General features: G+C 34.0%; 1 protein-coding gene across 2 annotated transcripts; it reads left to right on the top strand.

Annotated features, from left to right (window-relative positions):
* The first annotated feature begins 392 nt into the window (after positions 1 to 392).
* On the top strand, positions 393 to 25,855 carry LOC113520711 (valine--tRNA ligase). Of its 2 annotated transcripts, XM_052897245.1 has the most exons (19): positions 393 to 664; positions 1,535 to 1,702; positions 2,152 to 2,285; positions 2,630 to 2,788; positions 3,950 to 4,211; positions 5,372 to 5,502; positions 5,870 to 5,967; positions 7,173 to 7,297; positions 9,311 to 9,456; positions 9,978 to 10,167; positions 11,092 to 11,208; positions 14,717 to 14,908; positions 15,130 to 15,236; positions 15,599 to 15,826; positions 17,245 to 17,386; positions 17,720 to 17,890; positions 19,862 to 20,056; positions 20,551 to 20,832; positions 21,166 to 25,855. In XM_052897245.1, the coding sequence occupies exons 1-19, from the start codon at positions 500 to 502 to the stop codon at positions 21,379 to 21,381; spliced, it is 3,228 nt and encodes a 1,075-aa protein (XP_052753205.1). In that variant the 5' UTR covers positions 393 to 499; the 3' UTR covers positions 21,382 to 25,855. The 2 variants fall into 2 exon arrangements, with proteins under 2 accessions (XP_052753205.1, XP_052753206.1); XM_052897246.1 differs by lacking the exon at positions 11,092 to 11,208 and having other exon boundaries at positions 395 to 664.
* The last annotated feature ends 255 nt before the right edge of the window (positions 25,856 to 26,110 follow it).

Here is a 26,110-nt window from a genome sequence, read left to right as displayed (position 1 = left end):
ATATTTAAATTTTTTAATGATATAAATAAATATTAGCATGTTGTAATTATTTTAATAAATGAATGAATTGCGCAGAAGAAAAATAATTATAAATAAATAGCATATTTCATAAGAAATTGTGCAAAAATCTTTAAAAGCAAAGTTTCTTATACGGTCCAAATATTAAACCACAGTTATGGTTCAACGCAAAACAAAAGTCTAATTATAGTTACAGTAATAAAAGTTATTAGGTTAATGTAAGAAACACAACAAAAAAGTTGTAAATATAAATTTTCATCTAATTAAAACAAAAGTTTAGTTACTGATTATTTTATTGTAGTAAATGTTGAACGTAGGCTTGACCGGAATTTTTATTCAGTTTAGCTTGAAAAAGTGGTACAAAATTGGCAACACACTAAAAAAGACTAGACACTTGCCAGACGGCTCGCTGACAAATTGTTGCGATTTGCAAATGTGCTTTCTTTTCTGTGAACAATATTTCTTCGTTTTCTTGTAAATTATGACTGACACTGAGACTCAGAATGGTCTTCCCGGAGAACAACCACCGGAGAAGACCGCCAAACAACTAGAGAAGGAGGCGAAAAAGGCTGCAAAATTGGAGAAACTCAAAGCAAAATTGGATAAAAAAAGTTCAGTGCCAGCTGTGCAAAAAGAAAAACCAGAGGTAGTTAATGTTGATTTTAGCCCATAATTATACAATGTCTTGATTGGATATATATTATAACAAATTTAAAATTTAGAGTTAACACAAAAATATGTCTTAAAGGTAGGTTGTAACTTAGGTTATTATAAAACCTTCAATATGTTAGGTGAAAGGTAAGCTTGCAATTGTTTTTTAACTTGCATCATTATTGCACTATTATTATTTTGTCATCTAAGAAATGAAATTGAGATTATATGGTTCTAAAAAATTACAATTGTTCTTGGATTGGGAATGTTTTGATCTTTTTTTCTACAGATATATACTGTCAAAACTGTGACGTACGCATTTGAATTTATAGGTATAGGTAATCAGTGTTAATTAGTTTTTCTTTTTCTTATTTTTTTGTGGTAAAAAAAAATTATGCAATTGACGATTTAATTATTTATACTTTTAAAAGCTAATCTATCTTTTCTGGAGGAAAATGATGATGATACATTGTTCATGGTGTTTTTCATGTGTATTGTCCATGATGGCTCATTTATATAGGAAATAATTATCACAAACTGTACAGCGGGAAGTTGGCTAGTTTCCCATACTGTGTTGTAAAAAAATAATATTCTTACTTTAATTTTAATAGATATATTATAAATTGAAATGTGAAAATAATACTTTTATATTTTAGAAAATATTTGTTATGCCATTGAAATATATTTTATTATTTTTTAAAATAATATAAATATTATTTTTTTAAAAGAACTATCTGCTTGTTTAGTAGATGGCTATTCTATAAGTGATCTAATTTTGATTTTCTGATGTCTTGTGTTTATGTGGTAAACCATGTTATTCAGTTTTAATATTTACTCTAATATTTTTTTATGTTGCTATCAACAGAAAAAGGTTAAGGAAACAAAAGAAAGTGCAGTATATACAGCCAATACAGCACCTGGTGATAAAAAGGATACTTCAGGATCTATGCCTGATGCATATAGCCCTCAATATGTAGAGGCTGCATGGTATGCTTGGTGGGAGAAGCAGGGTTTTTTCAAACCAGAATATGGGGTAAATATAACATATATTTATATTGCTAAACTATACTCTATATATCTTTCTATATTATTTATACAAATACAAAAGATGGACAATTAAAGCAACAAAGTAGATTGGTTAAAATAGAAAAAGCAGACAAGGATGACCTAGAAAATTATAATCACAATATCATAGCTACAGCAGGTAAAGAGTGGAAAATAAGAGTAAGGATAATGGTAATTCTTTAAAACTTGAGGGGGCTTATAGCAAATAAAGGATTCCTATCCTAGAATGAGAAGAAAGAATATTCAGATTAAAGAAAAAAAAGTAATAGTTAATAATACAGGTGTATATGTATATATATATTATAAAAAAAAGTCTTGAAAAGGAGATGGGCCATGCTCATCCCTGAATTGAAGAAACTGAGTGAAGCCTACAGTGAAATTAGTTTTATTTTTCATAATTTTATTATCACATTTCAGCGAAAATCCATCCTGGATCCGAATCCAAAAGGCAAATTTGTGATGGTGATACCACCACCCAACGTGACAGGCACCTTACATCTGGGGCATGCACTCACAAATGCTGTTGAAGATGCCATCACAAGATGGCATAGGTAAATACTAATAGTCCAAATTCACTGTTTCAATTTTAGCCAACCTGTCCATTATACTCTATATAGAGTTCCATTCTAAGCATTGCTTTTTTATTATTATTATAAAGATATGTCATGGGAAAACAAGGTAACTTTGTAACTTGGAGAAATACAAGCAAAATAAACATACTTATACAAAATAAAATGTCTTTACATGTAGAAATATCAACTCATACTGCTGTAAATTAATTTTATAAATGGTGCAAATAAATAAATTAGGTTCTAGATTTAATAATTATTTAAAAAATAAATACATAAATATCTGTGTGTAATAAAATTTGATTTTTTTATCATATTTAAAACAGGATGAATGGTCGCACAACACTATGGAACCCAGGCTGTGACCACGCTGGTATTGCAACACAAGTTGTAGTGGAGAAGAAGATATGGAGAGAAGAGAAGAAGACCAGGCATGACATTGGTAGGGAAGATTTCATTAAACGTGTTTGGGAGTGGAGAAACCAGTGAGTTGATTGTATTACTTATAAAAACTTGCTATTTTTTTTTTATACACCTTAGAATGACAAACAAGCTGACGGCCCACCTGATGGAAAGTCATAACCGTCGCCTATAGACATGAGCAGTATCATGGACATAACAGAGTAGACTGTTTCGCCCATGATACCCCCCATGCGTTGCCATTCCTGAGAACTCAGGTGTTATTCCTCTGTACCCAGTAAATTCACATATTCACTAGCTAAAAATATCAAAGTTTGTGAAAAAACAGGAGTCTTGAATACTCGAAACTTGTGTTCCATACACCTATGGGATTTTTATTAACCTACTTTTTTTCCCACAATTTTATACGTGTGAATTTCAGAGGTATAGAAAATAATAATATAGAGTTCTTCTAGATGATGTATTAAAATAAAACATACACAAGTTTTTAAATTAAACTTTTTGGAATTGGTGAATACGCCATTCAATTATGTTCAGTTGTTTTTGAGTTGAGTTGTCAGAAAAACGAGCATACAGACAGACAAAATTTCCAAAAAAATATATATTTTTTTAAATATCTCCTATATAGAGACATCGTCTATTTAAGGTTTTATTATATTAGTATGTTTATCAAAATATTTAATTTCATTTTATAAATTGTGTATCAAACCGAAACATGCATCAGATTTTATGTTAGACATCGTAACCTTCAATCTTGAAACGGTCGGTAGCATCCTTAGATTTCGCCAATTTTGCGGGTGCTCGTGGACGGCGGTGGTCACTTACCATCAAATGAGCCGCACGCTCGTTTGACTCCTCTATGATAGAAAAATAATCTTTATTCCTTGCTCCTCCAACCTGTAGGTTGGAGGAGCAAGGAATAAAGATTTTCGACCTTTTCAACTAATTGTAAGTGGGGGGAAAGGGATTGTTAGTAATGGAGACTAAAAATCCCATTGCTAGCAATATACCCAACCAGGTCGACCTCCTCGCGGTTCCCCCTGGAAACTATCATGGTTAATTCCTGATGAATTCATCATGATGGGCTAACTGGCCTGCTTTCATTCTCATCTATCACCCTTCACTGGTGCTCCGCCAGCGTACCCCGTTAGCGCAGGCGGGGTTACCATACCATTTTCATCCACCAAAAACTAATTGTAAGTGTATAAATTTCTATTGTAAAACAGAAAAGGCGATAGGATCTACGAGCAGCTCCGTTCACTGGGCTCCTCGTTCGATTGGTCCCGCGTACGGTTCACCATGGATCCATCCATGTGCCGAGCCGTCAACGAGGCCTTCATAAGGCTCCACGACGCCGGCGACATCTACCGGGCGAACCGCATGGTCAACTGGTCGTGTGCTCTCAAAAGTGCTATATCCGATATTGAAGTAGACAAGATCACTATTGCTGAACGAACGATGCTGGCGATACCCGGTTATGAGCAGAAGGTACTTGTAGAAAAATAATTGGTATACAGTAAGGGTTGGTAATATATAGCAATGGGGGAAAGGGATTGTTAGTAATAGGGTTTAATGAACCCATTGCTAGCAATATACCCTATCAGGTTGACCTCCACGCGGTTCCCTCTGGAAACCATCGTGGTTAATTCTAGTGGAATTCGTTACGATGAGCTAACTGACCTGCTTTCATCGTCACATATCATCCCTCACTGGTCCCCCGCCAGCGTATACCGATAGCTCAGGCGGGGTTACTATTTCATTATCACCCATTAAAATATATTATATATATATATATATATATATATATATATATATATATATATATATATATATATATATAGCAATATCCTTATATTGGCCTAATAAAGAATATGATAAAAGTTTGTTATCCAAAAAATAATATTGTATAACAGACATTTAACTTATTCGAAAATAGATATCTGGCCAATAAAGGCGATATCGAAATGACCGTCAATATCCAGAGAAACCCGATATATAGATATCGTATCGGTATCTATATTACCTATTTATATATATATATATATATATATATATATATATATATATATATATATATATATATATATATATATATATATATATATATATATATATATATATATATATATATATATATACACACACACACTAGATGGAAAAATCGTAATCTATCACTATCACTGAAACTATTCTGAACTGAAAACTATCACTGAGCTGTAACCTATTTGGGTCACTCTGGCACACTTGGGGGAAACATATTTTCGTATTTTATCTTTTGTTTTTTATATTAAAAAAAAAGTTTAAATAATTTGCTTGTATAAACTCATTTGTTAATTTACGTGTGTCATAAATGGCTCAAATAAAGTGTTTATCTATCTATCTATCAATGTGCAGGTGCATACATGAGACGAGTTATGAAAATGCAAGACGTAAGAGATGTATGTATGTTAACAATAGATCTTTGACACACCTGAGTCCTCAGGAATGGGGAGTATCATGGGCGAAACAGTATATACTCGTACTCTGTTAGGCGACGGTTACCACTTTCCATCAGGTGGACCGTCAGCTTGTTTGCCATTCTAAGTTGTATAAAAAAAAACACTCGGTTCCTTCTGCTTAGATGTGAAAATTCTACATATTCTTTGTAGGTGGAGTTTGGCGTTCTTGTATTATTCGCATACAAAGTGGAGGGTTCAGATGAGGAGGTGGTGGTGGCAACCACGCGCGTCGAGACAATGCTCGGAGACGTCGCCGTGGCGGTACACCCTAATGACACTAGGTATGTTAAATGTAATATCGTCATAGTCGTAGAATACTGACGGATCTATATATGTAATCTTTGTCAGATCCGTCAGTATTCTACGACTATGACGATATGTTTGTGAATACATGTTAGTCATTTTATCATGCTTTATTTCTATCTAATCATTGGATATACATGTCATTGGTAATAAAAGTTTTATAAGTTTATAAAAATATAGTTGTAAATTTCAGTCATCGATATATAATTGATCGACATCAAAATACGTAACAAAAAAAGCTTGACAGTTTTAGTACTAATTGATGTTATGGATTAATGGAGGGAGGGGTTTTGGAAAATAACTTTTAATACAATGAAATTGATATAGTAAAAACTAAAACTACAGGTATAAGCATTTGCTTGGAAAACACTTAGTGCATCCATTCTGCAAGCGGAAATTGCCAGTCATCGCGGACGATTATGTGGACATGAACTTCGGAACAGGTGAGCGGTTTTATAGTGCATTACTGCAGCGGCCAGCAACTGAGGCATTGATGGACGAATGTTCAAATGTGGGCCGAGGCGTAGCCGAGGCACACATACGTGAGTCCATCAATGCTTAGTTGTAGCCAAGGCTTGTATAGTACTTTTTTCAACTAAATAATAACTAATAATGAATAACGAACAATAATATTTTTTCATGCGCCATAATGTTCCTTTGTTTTTTTTTTTTTTTTTAATAAATAGCTTTCTATTGGCAAGCCAGTTCGAAGTTTAAATAAAACCTTTTATTAGTTACCTCCTTGGTAGCCATGTATGTAGTATTTGTACCTCGGCTACGCCTCGGCCCACATTTGCACATTCGTCCATCAATGCCTCAGTTGCTGGCCACTGCAGTAATGTACTATTATTGTTATTTATTTCTCGAAACTGCTGTATGGTCCCGGCATAAAATGGGTTACCCCTTCCTTTTCTGTGCGTGTCTTAAGAGTCGACTAAGGGAACTTAATGGTGGAGGAATGGGTAGCAGCATCTCTCTTAAACATCACCAAACCTAACTGATGTTGCCAACCTATCTTCCAAGTGTGGCAACTACTACTAAATCCAAAGCTATTAAAAATAACTTACATGCCAAGTCTCTTATAAATACAGCCAATAACAGATTTTGATTATACAAACAAAAATTATAATTCTAAAGCAAACTAGGCAAGTTAAAGTGGGTATTATTATATAGTATGTAATGTAAGTGTATGTATGAAAAAGAGTAATAATTTAAAAATATTTTTTTTATTACAGTCTACAATGGCCTAATTTGTTAGTAATATAATCATAGCCTAATGTTAGTACACCTTATAGTAAATTAAATGAATAAAGGCACAAATAATACGCAAAGTTTGTCACCACTGAAATATTTCATTTGATGCCCTTTTTTTTATCGTGGGGAAATGCATCATGCAGACCCATATGCCCCGGGGGAGGCGCATAGGTACTGCTGGACTCCTACCGGCTAAAACCACCACGGCACCTCGCCGCGCCAAAGTGTCGGGGACCTGGTTTCTCCATTTGATGCCCTATAACAGGGTAGTTCAACCTGCTTGCAATCTAATTCATGTCTATAGGCGACGCAGGGCGTCAGTATGCAGGTCATTTGTACTTTCAAGTTTCTTAAAAAAAAATATTACGAATTATCATAAAACTTATTATTCTAGGTGCTGTAAAGATCACCCCGGCCCACGACCCGAACGACTACGAGATCGGCAAGCGGCACAACCTGCCGTTCATCACCATCTTCGACGATGAGGGCAAAATGCTGGACAACTGCGCTCAGTTCTCCGTAAGTAATATTTCAAGAGTGTCATTATTTTTTTTTTGTTGGAACAACTAACAGCTGTTTAATTCACCAATTAATTCACCAGAGGGAGACTTTGTACAAAAGTCGATTGCTTGGGTACCTCTGTGCCATTCGTGTTTCAACCGTAAAGCAGTTGTGTTTGCATGGCTGTGTTTTGATTTGAAGGGTGGGATATGGCGTGAATTTACTGGGTATGGAGGAATAACACCTGAGTCCTCAGGAATGGCAACGTATGGAGGGGGGGGGGGGGGTATCATGGGCAAAACAGTATACTCTGTTATGTCCATGGTACTGCTCATGTCTATAGGCGACGGTTACCACTTTCCATCAGGTGGGCCGTCAGCTTGTTTGCCCTTCTAAGTTGTATAAAAAAAAAATTTTTTTTTATTTAGTATGTATATACAGGTAGGGTTGGCAACCGTACTATAATTAATATAAATATTCAATGCAAGAAAGCATATGGTACTTTCTTTGTGAACAAAAGATTGTAAAAGAATGCAAGAAGTATAAAATAGTGGAGGTTTTATAAAAACAAATGGCTATTTTTGCATTAATTCGTCTTATTTAAATGTTTCCAAGATATACTATATTCTTTTTTAAATGTACAATATTTTGTAGCTGAAAAAATGTTGGCAACCTTACCTGCAGGGCGAAATGTGAATAATTTATATCTCTTTAAAGGGGCGTTTTGCCAGTGAAACTGAACGCTTTATTTTAGTATGGGAGTTGAAACTATCTTGTACACTCTTTTTTTTATAGAATTCCCAAGTTATTACTCGCAAATTTGATTGGGGCATTAAGACGCCAAAAGGTAATCATGCTAATATTATAAATGCAAAAATTTGTAAGGCTGGATGGATGTTTGTTCATTTTTCACGCGAAAACTACTGAACGGGTTTGAATGAAATTTAGTATACGAGTAGGTTATATCGTAACTTAGCATACAGGTTATTTTATCTACCGATTCGTGTGGATAAAGCCGCGATATACTGTTTGTAAATACATAAATATGTGAAAAAACTCGTTTTCACATTTATTATATTAGTATATTCATTAAAGCATTTAACTATTCATAATAATAATAATATCATTATGTTCCTACCCTTATCCCAATTACTATTTGGGGTCACCGTAATGCGTTTTCGTCTTCCATTCTTCTCTGTTCGCAGTCATTGCCGCATTCACTCCCATTCTGGCCATATCATCTTTCACACATAATCATCAATACATATAATAAAATTATAACTGGTCGCTGTCTGTACATGGGAAATATATAAGAAAAAAACTATTGTAGGGGGCTTTATGAACGCAATAGAAACGAAAGCAGTGATTTTTAGAATTTTTGTCTGTTTGTCTGTACGTTTGTGTGTGCTAATCTCAGGAACAGCTTAACCCATTTGAACGCGGTTTTCACTAATGTGTTGCGGTTTACTCCACGTAACATTAAGTGTTTATTTTATTTCAATCGGTTCATAAATAAAAAAGTTATATCAATCTAAAGAATCACATATAAAATAACCGATCGGTTGAATTGGCTGAAACTTTGTGAAGGTATTAGGTGCGTTATTATCATTTACGTATATAATACAATATTAGGGTCGGCAACGCGCGCGTAATACCTCTGGTATTGCAGGCGTTCATAGGCTACGGTAACCGCTTACCATCAGGTGGGCCGTATGCTTGTTTGTCACCACAGTGGTATAAAAAAATACAACCGGATTCATGAAGAGTTCCGATGGGAATGATATACGAGAACTGCATAATTAGAAGCGGGCAACGCTGCGGGAAACGGCTAGTTTGTAATAACAATAATAATAGTTATTGTTGTGTATGTACTCTTAGCTATATATACGTATACGTGTGTGTACGCCCACTACGACCTTGATACTTGTCATTTAATAAAACAGTGCAATACTAACCCGTGTACTACTCACTTGTCCGCATACTTATCAACTATCAAGAACTGATAGTTATGCTTACTTTTATTTTATACAGGGCATGAAACGTTTCGACGTCCGCCGCAGTATCATCAAAGCGTTGGAACAGCTCAAGCTGTACCGCGAGACGAAGAACAACCCTATGGTGGTGCCGCTGTGCAGCCGCTCCAAGGACGTCGTGGAGCCCATGCTCAAACCACAGTGGTATGTCATTGCTACTTCCCATTAATATATTACCAGAGGGAGACTTTGTACAAAAGTCGATTGCTTGGGTACCTCTGTCCCATTCGTGTTTCAACCGTGAAGCAGTTGTGTTTGCATGGCTGTGTTTCGGTTTAAAGGGCGGGATATGGCGTGAATTTACTGGGTACAGAGGAATAACATCTGAGTCCTCAGGAATGGCAACGCATGAGCGGTATCATGGGGGAAACAGTATACTCTGTTATGTCCATGGTACTGCTCATGTCTATAGGCTAAGGTTACCACTTTCCATCAGGTGGGTCGTCAGCTTATTTGCCATTGTAAGTTGAATAAAAAAAAAAGAAGTATTAATAATATAGGCCATTAGAAATAGTTGAAGGCAAACAAGTAAACAGACCAGAATAGGGGAAATGCATTTTTAGTAATGTGCCCCGTTCTTAGCAATATTACCTATCAGGTTAACCTCTATGCCGTTCCCCCTGGAAACCATCGTGTTTAATAATTGTTAAACTAATCTATTCCAGGTACATAAAATGTGATAAAATGGCGGCGGAGGCCATAAAAGCGGTGAAGAGTGGTGAGTTGAAGATCATCCCAGAGGTGCACGAGAAGATATGGTACCACTGGATGGAGGACATCCGAGATTGGTGCATCTCGAGGCAACTGTGGTGGGGCCACCGGATACCCGCCTACAGAGTGGTAGCTCCCGAACAGGTGAGTCGTTCAGAATATACAAATACCATATATTTAATTATGTACTCATGTATAAAGTTAGAAGGTAGATATTTATACTGATTTATAGTTTTTGGTAGATATTGTATATAAAAATCAGGTATTTTATCTAAGATTGTAAATGTATACGAGGAACAATAAAAAAATTAAATATTTCTTATATTTTTTTGATGATATAATTGATTTGAGAAAAGTATGGAAGAAATCAATCGATCAAGAAATATAACATATCAACTATATTTGAATTTAATATGTAATATAATTTTCTCAAGCATGCTTGGAATATGAGCATTATTTTGACAATCTTCTTAGAGATAAATCAAAATTGCCGTACTGGCCAGATACATGCGGGCAGCGGCCGGCAAAAGTTGTATGAAAATCCATATCTGTCGTGTTTTGCGGCCAGATAAATTACTATGTAAACTCATATCTGCCCTATAATTTAAAAATGGAATGACCTTTTACTTGGAAACATAACTACCAAGGAGGTAACTAATAAAAGGTTTTATTTAAATTTCGAACTGGTTTGCAAATAGAAAGCTGTTTATTGAAAAAAAAAAAAACAAAGGAACACTATGTCGCGTGAAAAATTATTATTGTTCGTTATTCGTCATTGAACTTAAAAAGTAAAATTGTGTTTATGATTTCCGCGCATTGTTTGAGAAAGTACTATACAAGCCTTGGCCATAACTAGTCATTGATGAACTCACGTATGTGTGTCTCGGCTACGCCTCGGCCCACATTTGCACGTTCGTCTATCAATGCCTCAGTTGCTGGCTGCTGCAGTTATATACTATTATTTTAATTTATCACTATTTTTATGTTAAAAAAAGAAACTCTTCTAAATATTCAAATTTTACGAACGTTATCGTAAGCAAATAGAGAATTTATTTGTACTGCGATAAGGACGAAGATCGAGCGGAACGAACGAAAACGGCCCCGCGCCGACGTCGCACACGGTCCGGGCGCAAGAAGAGCGGCCGCATCCGCGCGCGCCGCCTGCTGCCCCCTAGCGGTACTACTGTATGTGTATGCCCACCGCTCCGCTGGCGCTTGTCACTATGCTTGAGCTCAGGGTTGCCATCATATCGATTTAGTTATAACCCCATTTTTAGGAGTCATACTATTTTTTTAAGATAAAATGACAAACAAGATGACGCGTTGGCCCATATGGCTAGAGAGCGGTAACTGTTACCTATAGATATGAATACTATATTTATATATAATATAATTTGTGACAGAAAAGAGGTCATCCATTTCAGTATTGCCCATGTCGGTTAGATATCTATTTTCGAATATGTTAAAAGTTATACAATATTAATTTTTGGATAATAGACTTTTACCATATCCGTTATTGGACTAATATATTTAGATATTGCTATATATTACCCAGCCCTACTACCAAGTATATTTTATAAGTGAACATGGTATGGTAACCCCGCCTGCGCTAACGGGATACGCTGGCGGAGCACCAGTGAAGGGTGATAGATGAGAATGAAAACAGGCCAGTTAGCCCATCATGATAAATTCATCAGGAATTAACCATGATAGTTTCCAGGGGGAACCGCGAGGAGGTCGACCTGGTTGGGTATATTGTTAGCAATGGGATTTTTAGTCTCCATTATTAACAATCCCTTTCACCCCACTACCAAGTAAATTAAATCATTATAAATTCATTACCCTAAAGTTATTTTGACGAGATACTTTCATAAATTTTTTTTTTCGTAATCGGAGTAATGGGTATAAAGAGTTGATGGCAACCCTCAAGTTCTGTCTTATGAAATATGTGATTTGGCTTACTTATCGTAGCGAGTATTCTTAGCACGTGTACCGTACTTTAATAATTTTATTTTCAATGTTGTAATTATTAGAGAGGTAGAACTAAATATATTAAATTGACGTGTACCTCAAGCATGCCAGTGTTTGATTTCTTTTTTGGTTTATATATATATATATATATATATATATATATATATATATATATATATATATATATATATATATATATATATATATATATATATGTGGGATTGATATTTTTCATAAAACAATTTTTTTTTAAAAAGAACATCTTTATTTTTCGTCTTTACAAATATGCATTTTTATAGCTTGTTTCTCTAAATCGTAATGTCATCCGATGAACAATGATACAGCAGAAAGATAATACATTCATCCCACTCTCTCGCACACTGGCCCTCTCTTTCACTTAAAGATTTTTTTAATCAATTTTTTGTTGAGGCTTTAGCACACCGGAGTGACTATGCCAGACTCATAGGGATTGCTGAAAGTCAGACTGTCAGTCCGTCAGGGACACCTTTACCCACAGATATAGCCGTCTTGCATTGCAACTGCCAGGTTGACTCTGTATTAAATTGACATTACCGTTATATAATGGCATATCGCCCAGAATCCGCTGTTTCAGGTTACAATTACGGCCACATTCCACCAGCAAATGTAGAAGGTCTTCCACTTTTTCACTTTTGTCACAATACATACAATTTGGTGATTGTTTAATTCCTATAAGATGATAAAATGTGTTTAGTGGAACATGACCAGATCGCATCCTGAACGCTATCACTAAATACGATCTTGAAAGACTAACAACAGTTTGAAATCAGGGTATTAATGAAGGCCACTTGAAGATGCGATCATGTATTCCTTTAAAATTATAATTGCGTTACATTATATGCATTCTTTTTTCAACGAAAACAATCCTACATATACATATATATCATGGCATGTGCGAAAGAAGTTGTGTTGCGTGAAATAATTAATATTTTTGTTTAATTTTTTTTAATTTGTAATTGAATGTTGCACGATTTACTAATAGCCTTTTTAACTTCTTTTAGTGCCGGGCGAAATAGAGATGCCTGTGCCGAATTGCGCAGTTTTACAAGCGATAGGAAAAACGTCGTTCACAAAGAGTTCAAACAAAAAATATTTTTTTTAATTATCTTGTAATGAAATTAGATCATTTATAACGCATTACAAATTTATTATGAGAGAGTTCTCACGCAATGCAATATCGACTCTGGTATTTTTCGCAAGTGTAGCAGGAGCCGATATATCGGCTCCCGGCACTAAAAGGATTAAAACATATGTTCTATTTTGCACGATATCTATATAAATATATAACTCCCGTTTATATATGTATATTCTATATATATCCCGTATATTTTATGAAGATACTGTTTTTATCGTTTCCGACGCAAAACGAGCCTACGACGCAAAGCGACGTATGCCCCCTTGTAGTTAACTTCCCGATGAGAAGGATATGACAAACCGTCAGTTTATAAAATTCCGGTTACATATTTATATAGATTTTCTAATAGTATTGTTCTTTATAATAGTGTTGTTATTTTTTGTTTTTTTTTAGTTATGTAGCTATATTATGTTTATATTATTATCTATTTCAAATATGGCAGTACTAATGAATAGAAATGTTTTTCAATTTATAAATTATTGTAACTTATACGTATCGTCGGTACAGTCGAATTTGAATTGGACTTTACCAAAGGACCCATAATCTGAATACTTTTCTCACACAAAAGTATAAAAAATTTGTAATTTTATATTGTTTAATGTATATTTATAATATGTTTCGTTCTTTATATTTTTATTAGCCATAATATTTAATTTTACCAGCATGAATTAGAATAAAACAGCGTATCCTTGTGTGAAACAAGAAATATATATATATATGCGTGCCATTCCTGAGTCCTCAGGAATGGCAACGCATGGAGGGTATCATGGGCGAAACAGTATACTCTGTTATGTCCACGGTACTGCTCATGTCTATAGTCGGTTACCACTTTCCATCAGGTGGACCGTCAGCTTGTTTGCCATTCTAAGTTGTGTAAAAAAAAAAAGTTATCAACATCTGCTGAATTATGGAACCTAATTTTTAAGTGCTAAGGTTGAGAATGGCCCAATATATTTATAATATTTATAATGTATATATTTATTGCTAATAGCTAAGTTAGTAGTCCTATTGCTGTTTGTAATTACTTTATTTTCTAATAATATTCTTTTTAATCTGTTATTGGAAATATTTTAATTTTGATGGATATAAAGTATTTGAAAAATACCGAAGTACAATATGAAGTAGGCGCAAAATTTATCCGCGGAAATAGATGCTTCTTTCTACTTTGGGTTTGCTGGAAGAAAACTATTGCAGAGTTAAACTCGCCTTTGTATATTTGTTTTTATGTATCTATATGTCTGGTTATTTAATTAAAATTATATTGTTTAATTCCGCTACCATTAGTATGTGTGCGACTGGCAACACTCGAAGATTGACTACTTTTATTATTACTAGAAGTTCTACAACCTTCTATATTAGCCATCAATCTCCGACTGCCATTTCGTCCACGCACGTTTTGCGACACGTGTTTCACTTCTAAATGTGTATCTGTATGTATTATTAACATGTACAATGTAGATTAAAAAAAATTAAAGATAAAATAGGCTTTATTTTTTAAAGATGGTTAAAATTTCACTATTAACACAATATTTCTTATTTTCTGTACAGAAGAAACAAGACGAGATATGGGTATCAGCACACACGGAGGAAGAGGCGTTGTCCAAGGCAGCTGCGAAGTTGGATGTGCCCCGAGATCAGATCCAGCTGGCTAGAGATGAGGATGTACTTGACACGTGGTTCTCGTCAGGACTGTTTCCCTTCTCGATCTTCGGGTGGCCTGATGAGACTGAGGATCTCAAGGTCAGTATATTTTATGCATTATTAAGCAAATAAAATTGTTAATAAAAAATTTATTCAACTAAAAATTTACTAAAGGAGTAGGTTATTGAATATTAAAAGAGCAGACTTCAAAATCTAGAAAAAACATACTCTGGTTCTTTACAGTATATTGTATATAAACAACCATGCGAAGCCGGGGCTGGTCGCTAGTCTATCATATTTTAATGCACTATTCGTTGCAGGCATTCTACCCGGGCAGCCTGTTAGAGACTGGGCATGACATTCTGTTTTTCTGGGTGGCGAGGATGGTATTCTTTGGACAACGACTGTTGGGCAAGTTGCCATTCAAGTAAGTAATTATTGTGTTTCATAGGTGAAATAGAAATTGCAAGCATCCAGTCTTAAAAAGAATGTTGATATCGGATATCAATATTCCTTTAAAAAAAAATCTTAAAAAGTAAAGCCTCACACAAACCTTATTTTAACTATTAGTGAGGTTGTCACTTTCCTTCAAATTGGGAATTTAGCATGCAAGAAAAAGACAAAACACTTCAATAACTGATTAGGTTTATGGAACATTCGATGTTTTTATTTATAATAAAGGGGCGAGTCTTTGGGAAGCTCTATAAAATAAATAGCTTTTAATAATAATTTCAACTATATATACATAGGAATAAAGTCGAGATTTCTCCAACAAACATTTATTTTCAGGGAAGTCTATCTCCACCCTATGGTCCGCGACGCCCACGGCCGCAAGATGTCCAAATCCCTGGGCAATGTCATCGACCCCGTGGACGTGGTGCGGGGGGTCACACTTGAACAGCTGCACGAGCAACTGGCCGAGTCCAACCTGGACCCTAAGGAGATCGAGAAGGCGAAGCAAGGCCAGAAGCAGGACTATCCTAACGGCATACCCGAGTGTGGTACTGATGCGTTAAGGTGAATTTTAAATACCATGTACCAATACAAGATATATTTTTTAAATAGGTTTATATTGCTATGCTTAACAGATGTGTGTAACTGTTTTTTTTTTAAGAGTATTGGAGTAAAATTACGAGTGTTACCCATATTTTTTTTACAACAGACAATATTTATTTTTTATAGTACTGCGATGGCAAATAAACATACGGCTCGTCTGATGGTAAACTGTGTTCTGTAGTCTATGGAAGCCTGTAACACCAAGGACATAACGTGCGTGTTACCGAACCTTAAATCTTATTGTTATTACATATCCATAATAATTAATACTGAAAAAAATAAAAAATAAAGTAGAAAAAGAGAATTACTATATAATATAAAGTCGAAATCATTAGATTTTTTTTTCTTACTTCTGTTCAATAAATCGATATTTTTTTCCAACAAATAAACATTGTTCGAAAAATGACAAAAAATATTGGAAATCATAACTAGGTGCGTTCGTCTGGCTGTCACGTCAGTATAAATGATTATTTTTCGACCCTCGTTTCCTCGAGTGAAACGTTCCATTGGATTTAACCCTTCTTTGTGTGATGTATGTCGGTACACCGAGATTTTTATAATAATTATATTTGGCGGGTAACTGATCTTGTCTACAAATAGAAGTGATCCGATCCAGGTGTGTTTTATTTCTCTCCGTCATATTAATACCTAGAGGCAATAAATAACTATCAAATAGCAAACTTTGCATGATGTTTTTTATTGGTAAAATAAATCGAGGTGATGTAATTCATGTTTAAAATTAAAGAAAAATTATTAAAAAAATAAATTTGACAGCTACGTTTTTTTTCTGCAATGGACATTAAAAAGGTATCCAGACACGATCAACTTAAAGTGAACTTGTTCTTTTAAATATTTTTTGGGCATTCAATGTTATGATGGAAATTTCCACCATTATGCAAAGAAGGGTCAATTCTTGTTAAGTCTACTATAAACATACTTTAATGTATGATAGTGATAGCTCAAAATACTGACCCCTAAGTATGGTGTTAAAGGTGCGAGTTTAAATTCTTTCCGCTTCGAAATTTATCAATCACACATTTATTAGAATAAGATTTTTATATTTTGAAAATATTTATATTTTACTGTAAAACTTAATTGCCATGTGGTTTCAGCATAGAATCTGCCACCTCTTCCTTTCTCGTGGGTGTCGTAAGAGACGACTAAGGGAGTTTAATACTTGAGGAGTGGGCAGCAACACCCCTCTTAAAATATCATCAGGACCTAATTGTGGTTGCCAACTCGCCCGCCAAGCGTGGTAACTACTGGCAAAATCTCCCAAGGGGAAGACCTATGTTCAACAGTGGACTGTTAATGGTTAATATGTTTGTAATCTTCTGGAGAGATTTATAATAGTGTCTATTGTGTATGCTATCCACCAGGTTTGCATTATGTGCAATGACTCAAGGTCGCGACTTGAACTTGGACATCTTGCGCGTACAAGGCTACCGGTTCTTCTGCAACAAACTGTGGAACGCAACCAAGTTCGCACTCATGTATTTCCCACAAGGCACCACTTATCAGGTAACGAGACTATTAATTATATTTAAAAAGCCGTCTGTTTTCTTGTATTAAAAAAAAAATATTAAAATAAGAAGGTTCGCAATTGAGTTGTATTTATTTTATGTTTGTTACCTCATAACTCTGTCAGTTCTAAATGGATTTAAATAATTCTTTTTTATCTGAAAGAAAATACAATTTGTTTCTATAGAAATTTTATCAAAATCAGTTCAGTAGTTCAATTTTTAGACCAAACTAACTGGTTTTGTCACAATAAAACACAAACAAAGTACAAAGTCTTCCTCTGGTTTATATAAATAAATAGTTTATATATTTATATTAGAAATTGACTGGTAGGTCCACGAGCCGACGTTACCGAGTGATCTCAGTCCGATGGACCGCTGGATGCTGTCGCGGCTGTCCCTCGCCGTGAGCCGAGTGAACGCTGGCTTCAAGGCGTACGAGTTCCCCTCGGCCACCACGCACTGCTACAACTTGTGGTTGTATGACCTCTGTGATGTATATTTGGTGAGTTTACCGAGATATTAATATGGATCATCATCTTCTTACCCTTATCCCAATCATTTGGGGTCGGCGTAATATGATTTTATCCATATTACAAAAAGATTTGGTTTATAGTTTTACGACCGACCACCTGCCTGACGTCAACCCTCTTTGGGAAATATATATTAATATGGATATATATATATATATTCATAATTTTCAAAATTACAAGTCCAGTTTCAGTGGGGGAATGATAAACGTTGGCGGGACATCAGTGAGCGATGATAAGTGAAATTTACAATAAAACACCAATGAACTTAAAAGGTGAGGATGATTCTAAAAAGTTTAAAATAGCTCTAAAAAAATATTTAATTACAAAAGGTTATTATACACTACTACAGGAATTTTTCAGTGAGAAAATTTAATTGTATTTGTACCTATTTGTTTCAATGTAATAATGTTTTATTTATTGTATGTTAATTGACTATACATAAATACATACATACATATATATATATATATATATATATATATATATATATATATATATATATATATATATATATATATATATATATATATATATATATATATATATATATATATATATATATATATATATATATATATATACACTCCTCGCAAAAATTAAGGGAACATAAAATTTTTTAAATTTTTGGGTGATTTTCAACAGGCTGTATTTCAGTGAAAAATAATCGTACAGGAAATTTAAAAAAAGGGTTTTGAAGCTTGAAAACTCTAGTTTTCAGATTTTTTAGTGAAAAAATTTTTTGAGCTCCGGTTTCTATGCAATTCTTAAACAAAGCTGAAAATATTTTTTTTCTTAATTTTCTAGGTTTTGTTTTTCACTCTATGGGCATGGAAAAATTTTTTCGAGCTACTCCATTATATAGGTCTCTTAGCGTGTTTATTCAGCTTTAAAAATCGCTTTGGATGGCTCAATTACGACCATTTGTCTCCGAGATATCGAACTTTGAATGCAAAAGCATCCTTTTCCATTCAACTGCTAATATCTCTGGAACTACTGGTCGCACAGCAAGCGGGCGCCGAGTTTCTTTATCTGCATAAAATTTCCAATTAAGCACAGTCAAGAGTTAGTGAAGAAAAATTTTTTTTCCACCTCTAACATTGAATTGAAAAAAGTGGAAAAAAGTGACTTTTTCTCCTTTTTTGGTTACTTGGCTGTATCTTCGCTAATATGGGCGGGAAAGCTAAGGTTTGAGGAAAATTTTACAGTCTATTGTTCCTTAAAGAACCCCCCAAATCCCTGGAGCGATCGGTTCAACGGTTTTTCCCGAACCAATTGATTGAAATTTTGGAAAAAATAAGGGAACAAGGTTTTTGTCCCTTAAACTCACCCTAATCCATTCAAAAATCAATAATTTCATTTGTTTTTCACTTTTTACTCAATTTTTTGTTTTTTAAAAATTCATTATCAAAAAAAAAATCGAAAAAAATCAAGAAAATTTTATGCAGATAAAGAAACTCGGCGCCCGCTTGCTGTGCGACCAGTAGTTCCAGAGATATTAGCAGTTGAATGGAAAAGGATGCTTTTGCATTCAAAGTTCGATATCTCGGAGACAAATGGTCGTAATTGAGCCATCCAAAGCGATTTTTGAAGCTGAATAAACACGCTAAGAGACCTATACAATGGAGTAGCTCGAAAAAATTTTTCCATGCCCATAGAGTAAAAAACAAAACCTAGAAAATTTAGAAAAAAATTATTTTCAGCTTTGTTTAAGAATTGCATAGAAACCGGAGCTCAAAAAATTTTTTCACCAAAAAATCTGAAAACTAGAGTTTTTAAGCTTCAAAACCCTTTTTTTAAATTTCCTGTACGATTATTTTTCACTGAAATACAGCCTGTTGAAAATCACCCAAAAATTTCAATAATTTTTATGTTCCCTTAATTTTTGCGAGGAGTGTATATATATATATATGATGATTTCAATTTGATTCCAATTATCTCTCCAGGAGTACCTGAAACCAGTATTCACCCAAGGCAGCGAGGGCCAGAAGGCGGCAGCGCGCCGTACCTTGTACACCACACTAGAGTATGGACTGAAGCTGCTGAGTCCATTCATGCCATTCGTTACCGAGGAGCTGTACCAGCGGCTGCCCAGAGCCGACACGTCCTGTCCGTCTATATGTGTCGCCAGTTATCCCACTGTGAGTATCCAGTTTATTTTACTGAAATAAATATTAATTTGCGGAAGACAGAGGGAGACTTTGTACAAAAGTCGATTGCTTGGGTACCTCTGTCCCATTCATGTTTCAACCGTGAAGTAGTTGTGTTTTCATGACTGTGTTTTGGTTTGAAGGGTGGGATATGGCGTGAATTTACTGGGTCTCTGTACCCAATATACCAAATATACTTTCAGATTGGTCTCATAGAAATTTTATCAAAATTGTAAAATCGTATGGATATGGCGTGAATTTACTGGGTACAGAGGAATAACACCTGAGTCCTCAGGAATGGCACCGCACGGGAGGTGTTATGGGCGAAACAGTATACTCTGTTATGTCCATGGTACTGCTCATGTCTGTAGGCGACGGTTACCACTTTCCATCAGGTGGGCCGTCAGCTTGTTTGCCATTCTAAGTTGTATAAAAAAAATTACGTATCCATTTATTAACAAACTGATTTGTTTTTATGTTTCCAGGACGCAGAGTCTCCATGGCGTTCGGAGGATCTAGAATCTTCTGTGGACACAGTAATGAAGATGGTCCATCTAATCAGATCCACTCGCTCCGAGTACAATATTACCAACAAACAGAAGACAACCGTCCACCTAATAATCTCAGACCCTAGAGCAGAGGAGCTGAAGAGTTTGTTCAGGAGTCTCCAATCGCTGTCCAACAGTGAGCTCTCTGATGAGCAGCCTCCTATAGGATGTTCGATTTTAACCGTCTCAGATAAGATTGAAGTACATTTAGTTCTAAAGGTGAGAGTTTATTTCTTTAATATATACTTTTTTTTTTAAATATTGTAGAGCGACGACGTTAAAATCGCCCTCTGCCGTGTTCTAATAAGCAAGGCGAAATATAGGTACGACAAGTGTTACATTCTCCATAGTGCTAACTTTAACACAATTTTAATTGTGACAATTTCATGTACAGAAACATCCACCCCGCCGATAACCATAGACAATGAAATTTTTATTGTCTATGGTTATTTCGAGAACTATTATTAATCTATGGTTTTGTCGAATTTGTTAAAATTTACTGTATACATTTTAATACTTTTCAATGTAAATAATGATCTATATTGTTTAAAGGGTTTAATCGATCCTCAAAAAGAAACGGCGAAATTGGAGAAGAAGAAGGAAACGTTAAGTCAGACGATAAATAAGCTGCAGCAAGCAATAGCAGCCGAAGATTACGCGGTGAAAGTACCTATAGAAGTACAAAAGAGCAATACAGAGAAGCTAGCTCAATCACAAGGCGAGATCCAGAGATTAGAGAAAGCTATAGAAACATTAAAACTTATGTAAAATAAATAAATTATAAAATCTACTCTAAGTAGTAAAATATCGACCATCAAAATAACTGTTTGATTTTATTCGTAAACTATTAGTTAATTGTTTGAGTTTTGAAATAAATTACATTTCAGGTCTGGTACTAAAAAATCAAAGAAAAATATGATTAATAAAATCTGCGGGTCATTAGGGCTTTTTAAAAAAAGGTCATAGTTGAGGCCTATAAAATCAAAGGCAGCATAAGATCGTAAAATAAGTTAACTGTGGCGCCATCTAGTTTAATTAATTAAACACGCTTTGGTGTATTTAGTTTACTAATAAGTGAAGCAAAGCTCTAGTAAATTCAGTTCAAAAACTGACATTGGTATCAAATACAGCTACATGCTAACCACTAAGAATCAAATATAGCTAGAAGTTATGCCCGCCAGAGATTTGGATCTCGGATTTTCTTTGATTTTATAAGCCTCAGTTACTATAATATAATAACTTTAATGGGGTCGAGTCTGAGACGCCATTTTCTCTAAATTTATCTCTTAATTTTATATTTTTGTGATATTACTGTTTTATCATAAATTTAAATTATAATAAATTTGACGTTATTCTATTAGAAAATTAGTTTATACTAGCGGCCCGTCCCGGCGTCGCACGGGTGGACATTTTTACGTTTTAAAAAGTGGCCATTAAGGCTGCACACGCGACGGAAGCTTAAAAATGGAGTAACTTCTCCCGTTTTCCCAACGTTTCCCTTCACTGCTCTGCTCCTATAGATCGTAGCGTGATAAAAAGTATACTATAACCTGCCCAGGAGTATGAAGAATAATTGTACCAAGTTTCGTTAAAATCTGTCAAGTAGTTTTTGTTTCTATAACGAACATACAGACAGACAGACAAAATTTTTACTGATTGCATTTTTGGCATCAGTATCGATCACTAATCACCCCCTGATAGTTATTTTGGAAATATATTTCATGTACAGAATTGACCTCTACAGATTTATTATAAGTATAGATTGGTCCTTACAATAAAGGTTTCCCTGTGATGTTACAATGAAATTTTAATTTTAGAGATAGATTTAGAGAAATAACATCTCAGATTCGACCCCTTTGTCTATGTTTGTATTAAGATTAGAGAGTGTTTCAGTTACGTATGTAATTAATACATTGTGTGAATTTTTGAACTATTGAAAGACAAGCTTATTTAAATCTAGTTATTTTCGTCAATAGTGAATATGGAAGATGTAATTACGTATATTTTGCGGCTAGGGTTGCCACGTCATTGTTATATGTTAAAATTCTTTTGTATTTTTTTTTATATTTTCAAACCAAATTTATACTATGTAGAGACTTCATATTAATATGATTTTTTATGGCACCCCTGTAGCCATATGATAAAGAATTTACTATACTTAATTCTCTAGTTTATTATTTAATGTGTGTATATTTGGTTAATTTCAATGTTTAGCAAAGTTTAGCAGTTTTATTCATATCGATAATTTTCAAAATTTATGAAAGATCACTGTGCAGGCACAAGCTTCTGAGTATTAATCTTGTAATGTACAAACCCTTAAAATATTCTTATAAATTTTCTTGTAGAATTATAAATTACATATTTTTTATTAAAAATAAAAGTGACAACAGAATTTAGGACAAATTTATATTTTGTTCATAGTAAAATCATGGCATAGCAGAGCATTCATGCTGTATCAACATTTGGTTTGATAAATATTTTTGCATTTTTCATATCACTTTAAGATTCTAAACTGTATATTGGAATAAAGATGTATTCCCATTCAAGCTTTACAGAATACAAACTGTTATTGCCTACTATATTTTACTATACTTTACTATATTTGTGAAATAATTTTATTTAACATTTATTTTTCATTTACACAAGAATCTGTTTTTCTAGGCTGAGCAAGCACAATATGTAAACAACTTTAATGGATATCTTTTTGTATACATTAGTAATTTAAAAATAAAACAATATAAAATACCCATAATCACTTAAAGTAAAATCTTATTGTTTTATATATGGGTATTTCTCTGTAAGCTCGTACAGGTCCCATACAAATGCTGTCCTGACAATTATTTTTGCCATTTGCCAAAAAACCGTGTCGTATTTCGAAGAAAATTAACTACTATTTTAATTAGATAAGGAGGCCCACTGAATTTATACGTATTTTCCGAGTTATTAACGATTTTTCAAAAAATCATGACAGGGGACTGTATGAGGTATCAGGGGACTGTTATAGGGCCATAGCTCAAGAAATGCCCTCGTTCGATGCCACATGGAAGAGTATTGAAAATTGGTCGTAGATGTGTCCAAAGAGCAGCAGATGAATGGGCTATGTTCTCGGAGACTGTGCAACAAGAAAGAATGGAATTTCGTAGGTAAACCACTAAGGTATGCAGGCTCAATTGTGCTCGAGATCCATCGAAATGAAAGTTCTGTATCTCTTTTGCGTATTTAGTGCTATAATTCTCGCTAAAATCTACGTGGATCAGAACTTCATCATCTTGTAGATTTGACTTTAAATTATTCACTGTTTTATATTGGTGAACAATATTTCGGTGGTGATAAAAAATTTGTGTAAATCTGTCTGTAAATGTGTTATGATGGATGGATATCCAAATGTTTTTTTCAAATATTTAGTCACCAGTCGGTTCCATTTAGTCTTAAAATCTTGAATTTCAGATATCCACATTTTATATCCTTTCTGTCATCAATTTGTTTATATTTCGGGTTTTTATCAATGCGAGTATGACATGATCTCGCCAAACAATTAACATTATATCGGTCTCAACATAGATCTTTCAGCAACTTTTGGTGATTGTTGTAAGTCAATATGTTATTAGTATGAAGTGCGCTGAGCTTCATGTCTATGTTACTATGAACTATGCAAAGACATGTATCGTGGTTTTGAGCGTTTGGCTTCACAACCCAAAATGGACGGAGTCGGCAAAATTTTTGGTAGCTAATTTTTATGTGCCCAGTAATAAACTTTTTATAAAGATTAAAAACTGTATCAAGAAGATATCTCTTCTGCTTCTTCACAGTATTTCTAGTCATAAAGTTGTAAATTGTACTTCACAAGTTTTTTTTTCTAAACGTGCGATTTATTTATTTATTTCTCTGTTAAACTTCTTTTGTTGTTCTAATACTTCTTTTCTTCTTTGCTGTAGACTAGTACTGGAAAGATATTTGAACTGGAACTAGAGTGGCGGGTCTTGTAGACAAAGTATCTGCTTCTGGATCTGATAACGGTGTATTTTCTCGTACAAAATTATTAGTGACGCTTTTCAGTCTTAGTTTTTTGGCTCGGTATACAGTACAATATTCATTTCACTTCTTTAAGGCAGCTCTGTACTCACAAGATGACCATTACTAATTTTCACAAACCTTTTTCTTTCTTCTTTTGGTACTTCAACTTCTCCTTTTCTCTTATTTGTTTTCTCATTTCAGAATATTTTTTCTTCTTTTGTATCGTAGTTGCTCTGCTTCTCTATTTTTTATAGTAGTTCCCCTTTGGCATTTTTTTTTTCTTTTTAGGAACAATATCATGTATGTTTGATCGACCTGTATAAAATAAGTTTATAAAGGAAAATAATGCAAAGCAATGATACTTAGCGGATAAATTTACACCAACAATATATAAAAACAATAACCAATATGCAAAATACACAGTCCCCTGTTGTTTAAAACAGTCCCCTGCTGCATTTTCAGGCTGGGGACTGTTGCCAGGGGACTGTGTATTTAGGTTAGATTTCACAATATTTACAAAACTGATGTAAAATAGTTTTTTAAGAACCTGCCTATCAATTTAGGCATAAATAATAAAACAATAAACTATATAGCGATTATTAAAGTAATTATCATATAAATAATATTACTTACCAGAGGACTGTGTGTGGTACCAGACCAAACGCGTATTCACCTTACAAATGAAGTTCTGACGCTAAACAAAATGGTGTCTCGTTGCCACTTTCGGCAAGGTTGCCAATTTAACAATAATTACGTTTCGTTTCTCTCTAAAAAACTTTTATAAATATTACAGTTTCTTTTTAATATGGATTTAAATTTTTGGCAGGGGACTGTATGGAAATTCTAGGGACAAAGTTTACAAGTGTTTACTAATATAATAGAATTCGTAATGAGACCTTGTTTTACGAAAATAATATTAATTTTATATTTTTTCTTATTATGTTAACTGCCAAATGTATGTAGTTTCAATAACTTCTTCATAAATCTCGTTTCTAGGCGGGAATACAGTGATGGGGACAGCTAAGGGACTGTATTTTTAGAGCTTCAATCATTTCTAGAAAAAAAATTAAAATAGTTATGGTTCTAAAAACAATGGGCCCGTAAATTTTTGGGGTTAAAGTTTCATTAGAAATGATTTTTATGAAAGTAATTATACTACTTTTTGAAAAAAACAGTCGGGACAGCCGATTACGAGTTTACAGAGAATCACCCATATATATATATATATATATATATATATATATATATATATATATATATATATATATATATATATATATCAATAAAAAAAAGAAAGTAAGAGTATGTCAAGACTGTATACTGTTATGTCAAGGTGTTGCTAAGTGTAAAAAAAATAGATTATACTTATAGTTTTATTATTTTCTAAATACCTCTTAGCTTATATGTTATTTATTTGTCTTACGCAATAAAAGGGCTTTTAAATAATGTGATTATTTTTACTATACAAAAATTCACGATTGAA

Source organism: Galleria mellonella, unplaced genomic scaffold (genome assembly GCF_026898425.1).
Source record: "Galleria mellonella isolate WM207_F2 unplaced genomic scaffold, CSIRO_AGI_GalMel_v1 utg36, whole genome shotgun sequence".
Classification (NCBI taxonomy): domain Eukaryota; kingdom Metazoa; phylum Arthropoda; class Insecta; order Lepidoptera; family Pyralidae; genus Galleria; species Galleria mellonella.
The sequence above is the reverse complement of the archived record's forward strand: the minus strand, read 5'-3'. Positions and strand labels throughout refer to the sequence as shown.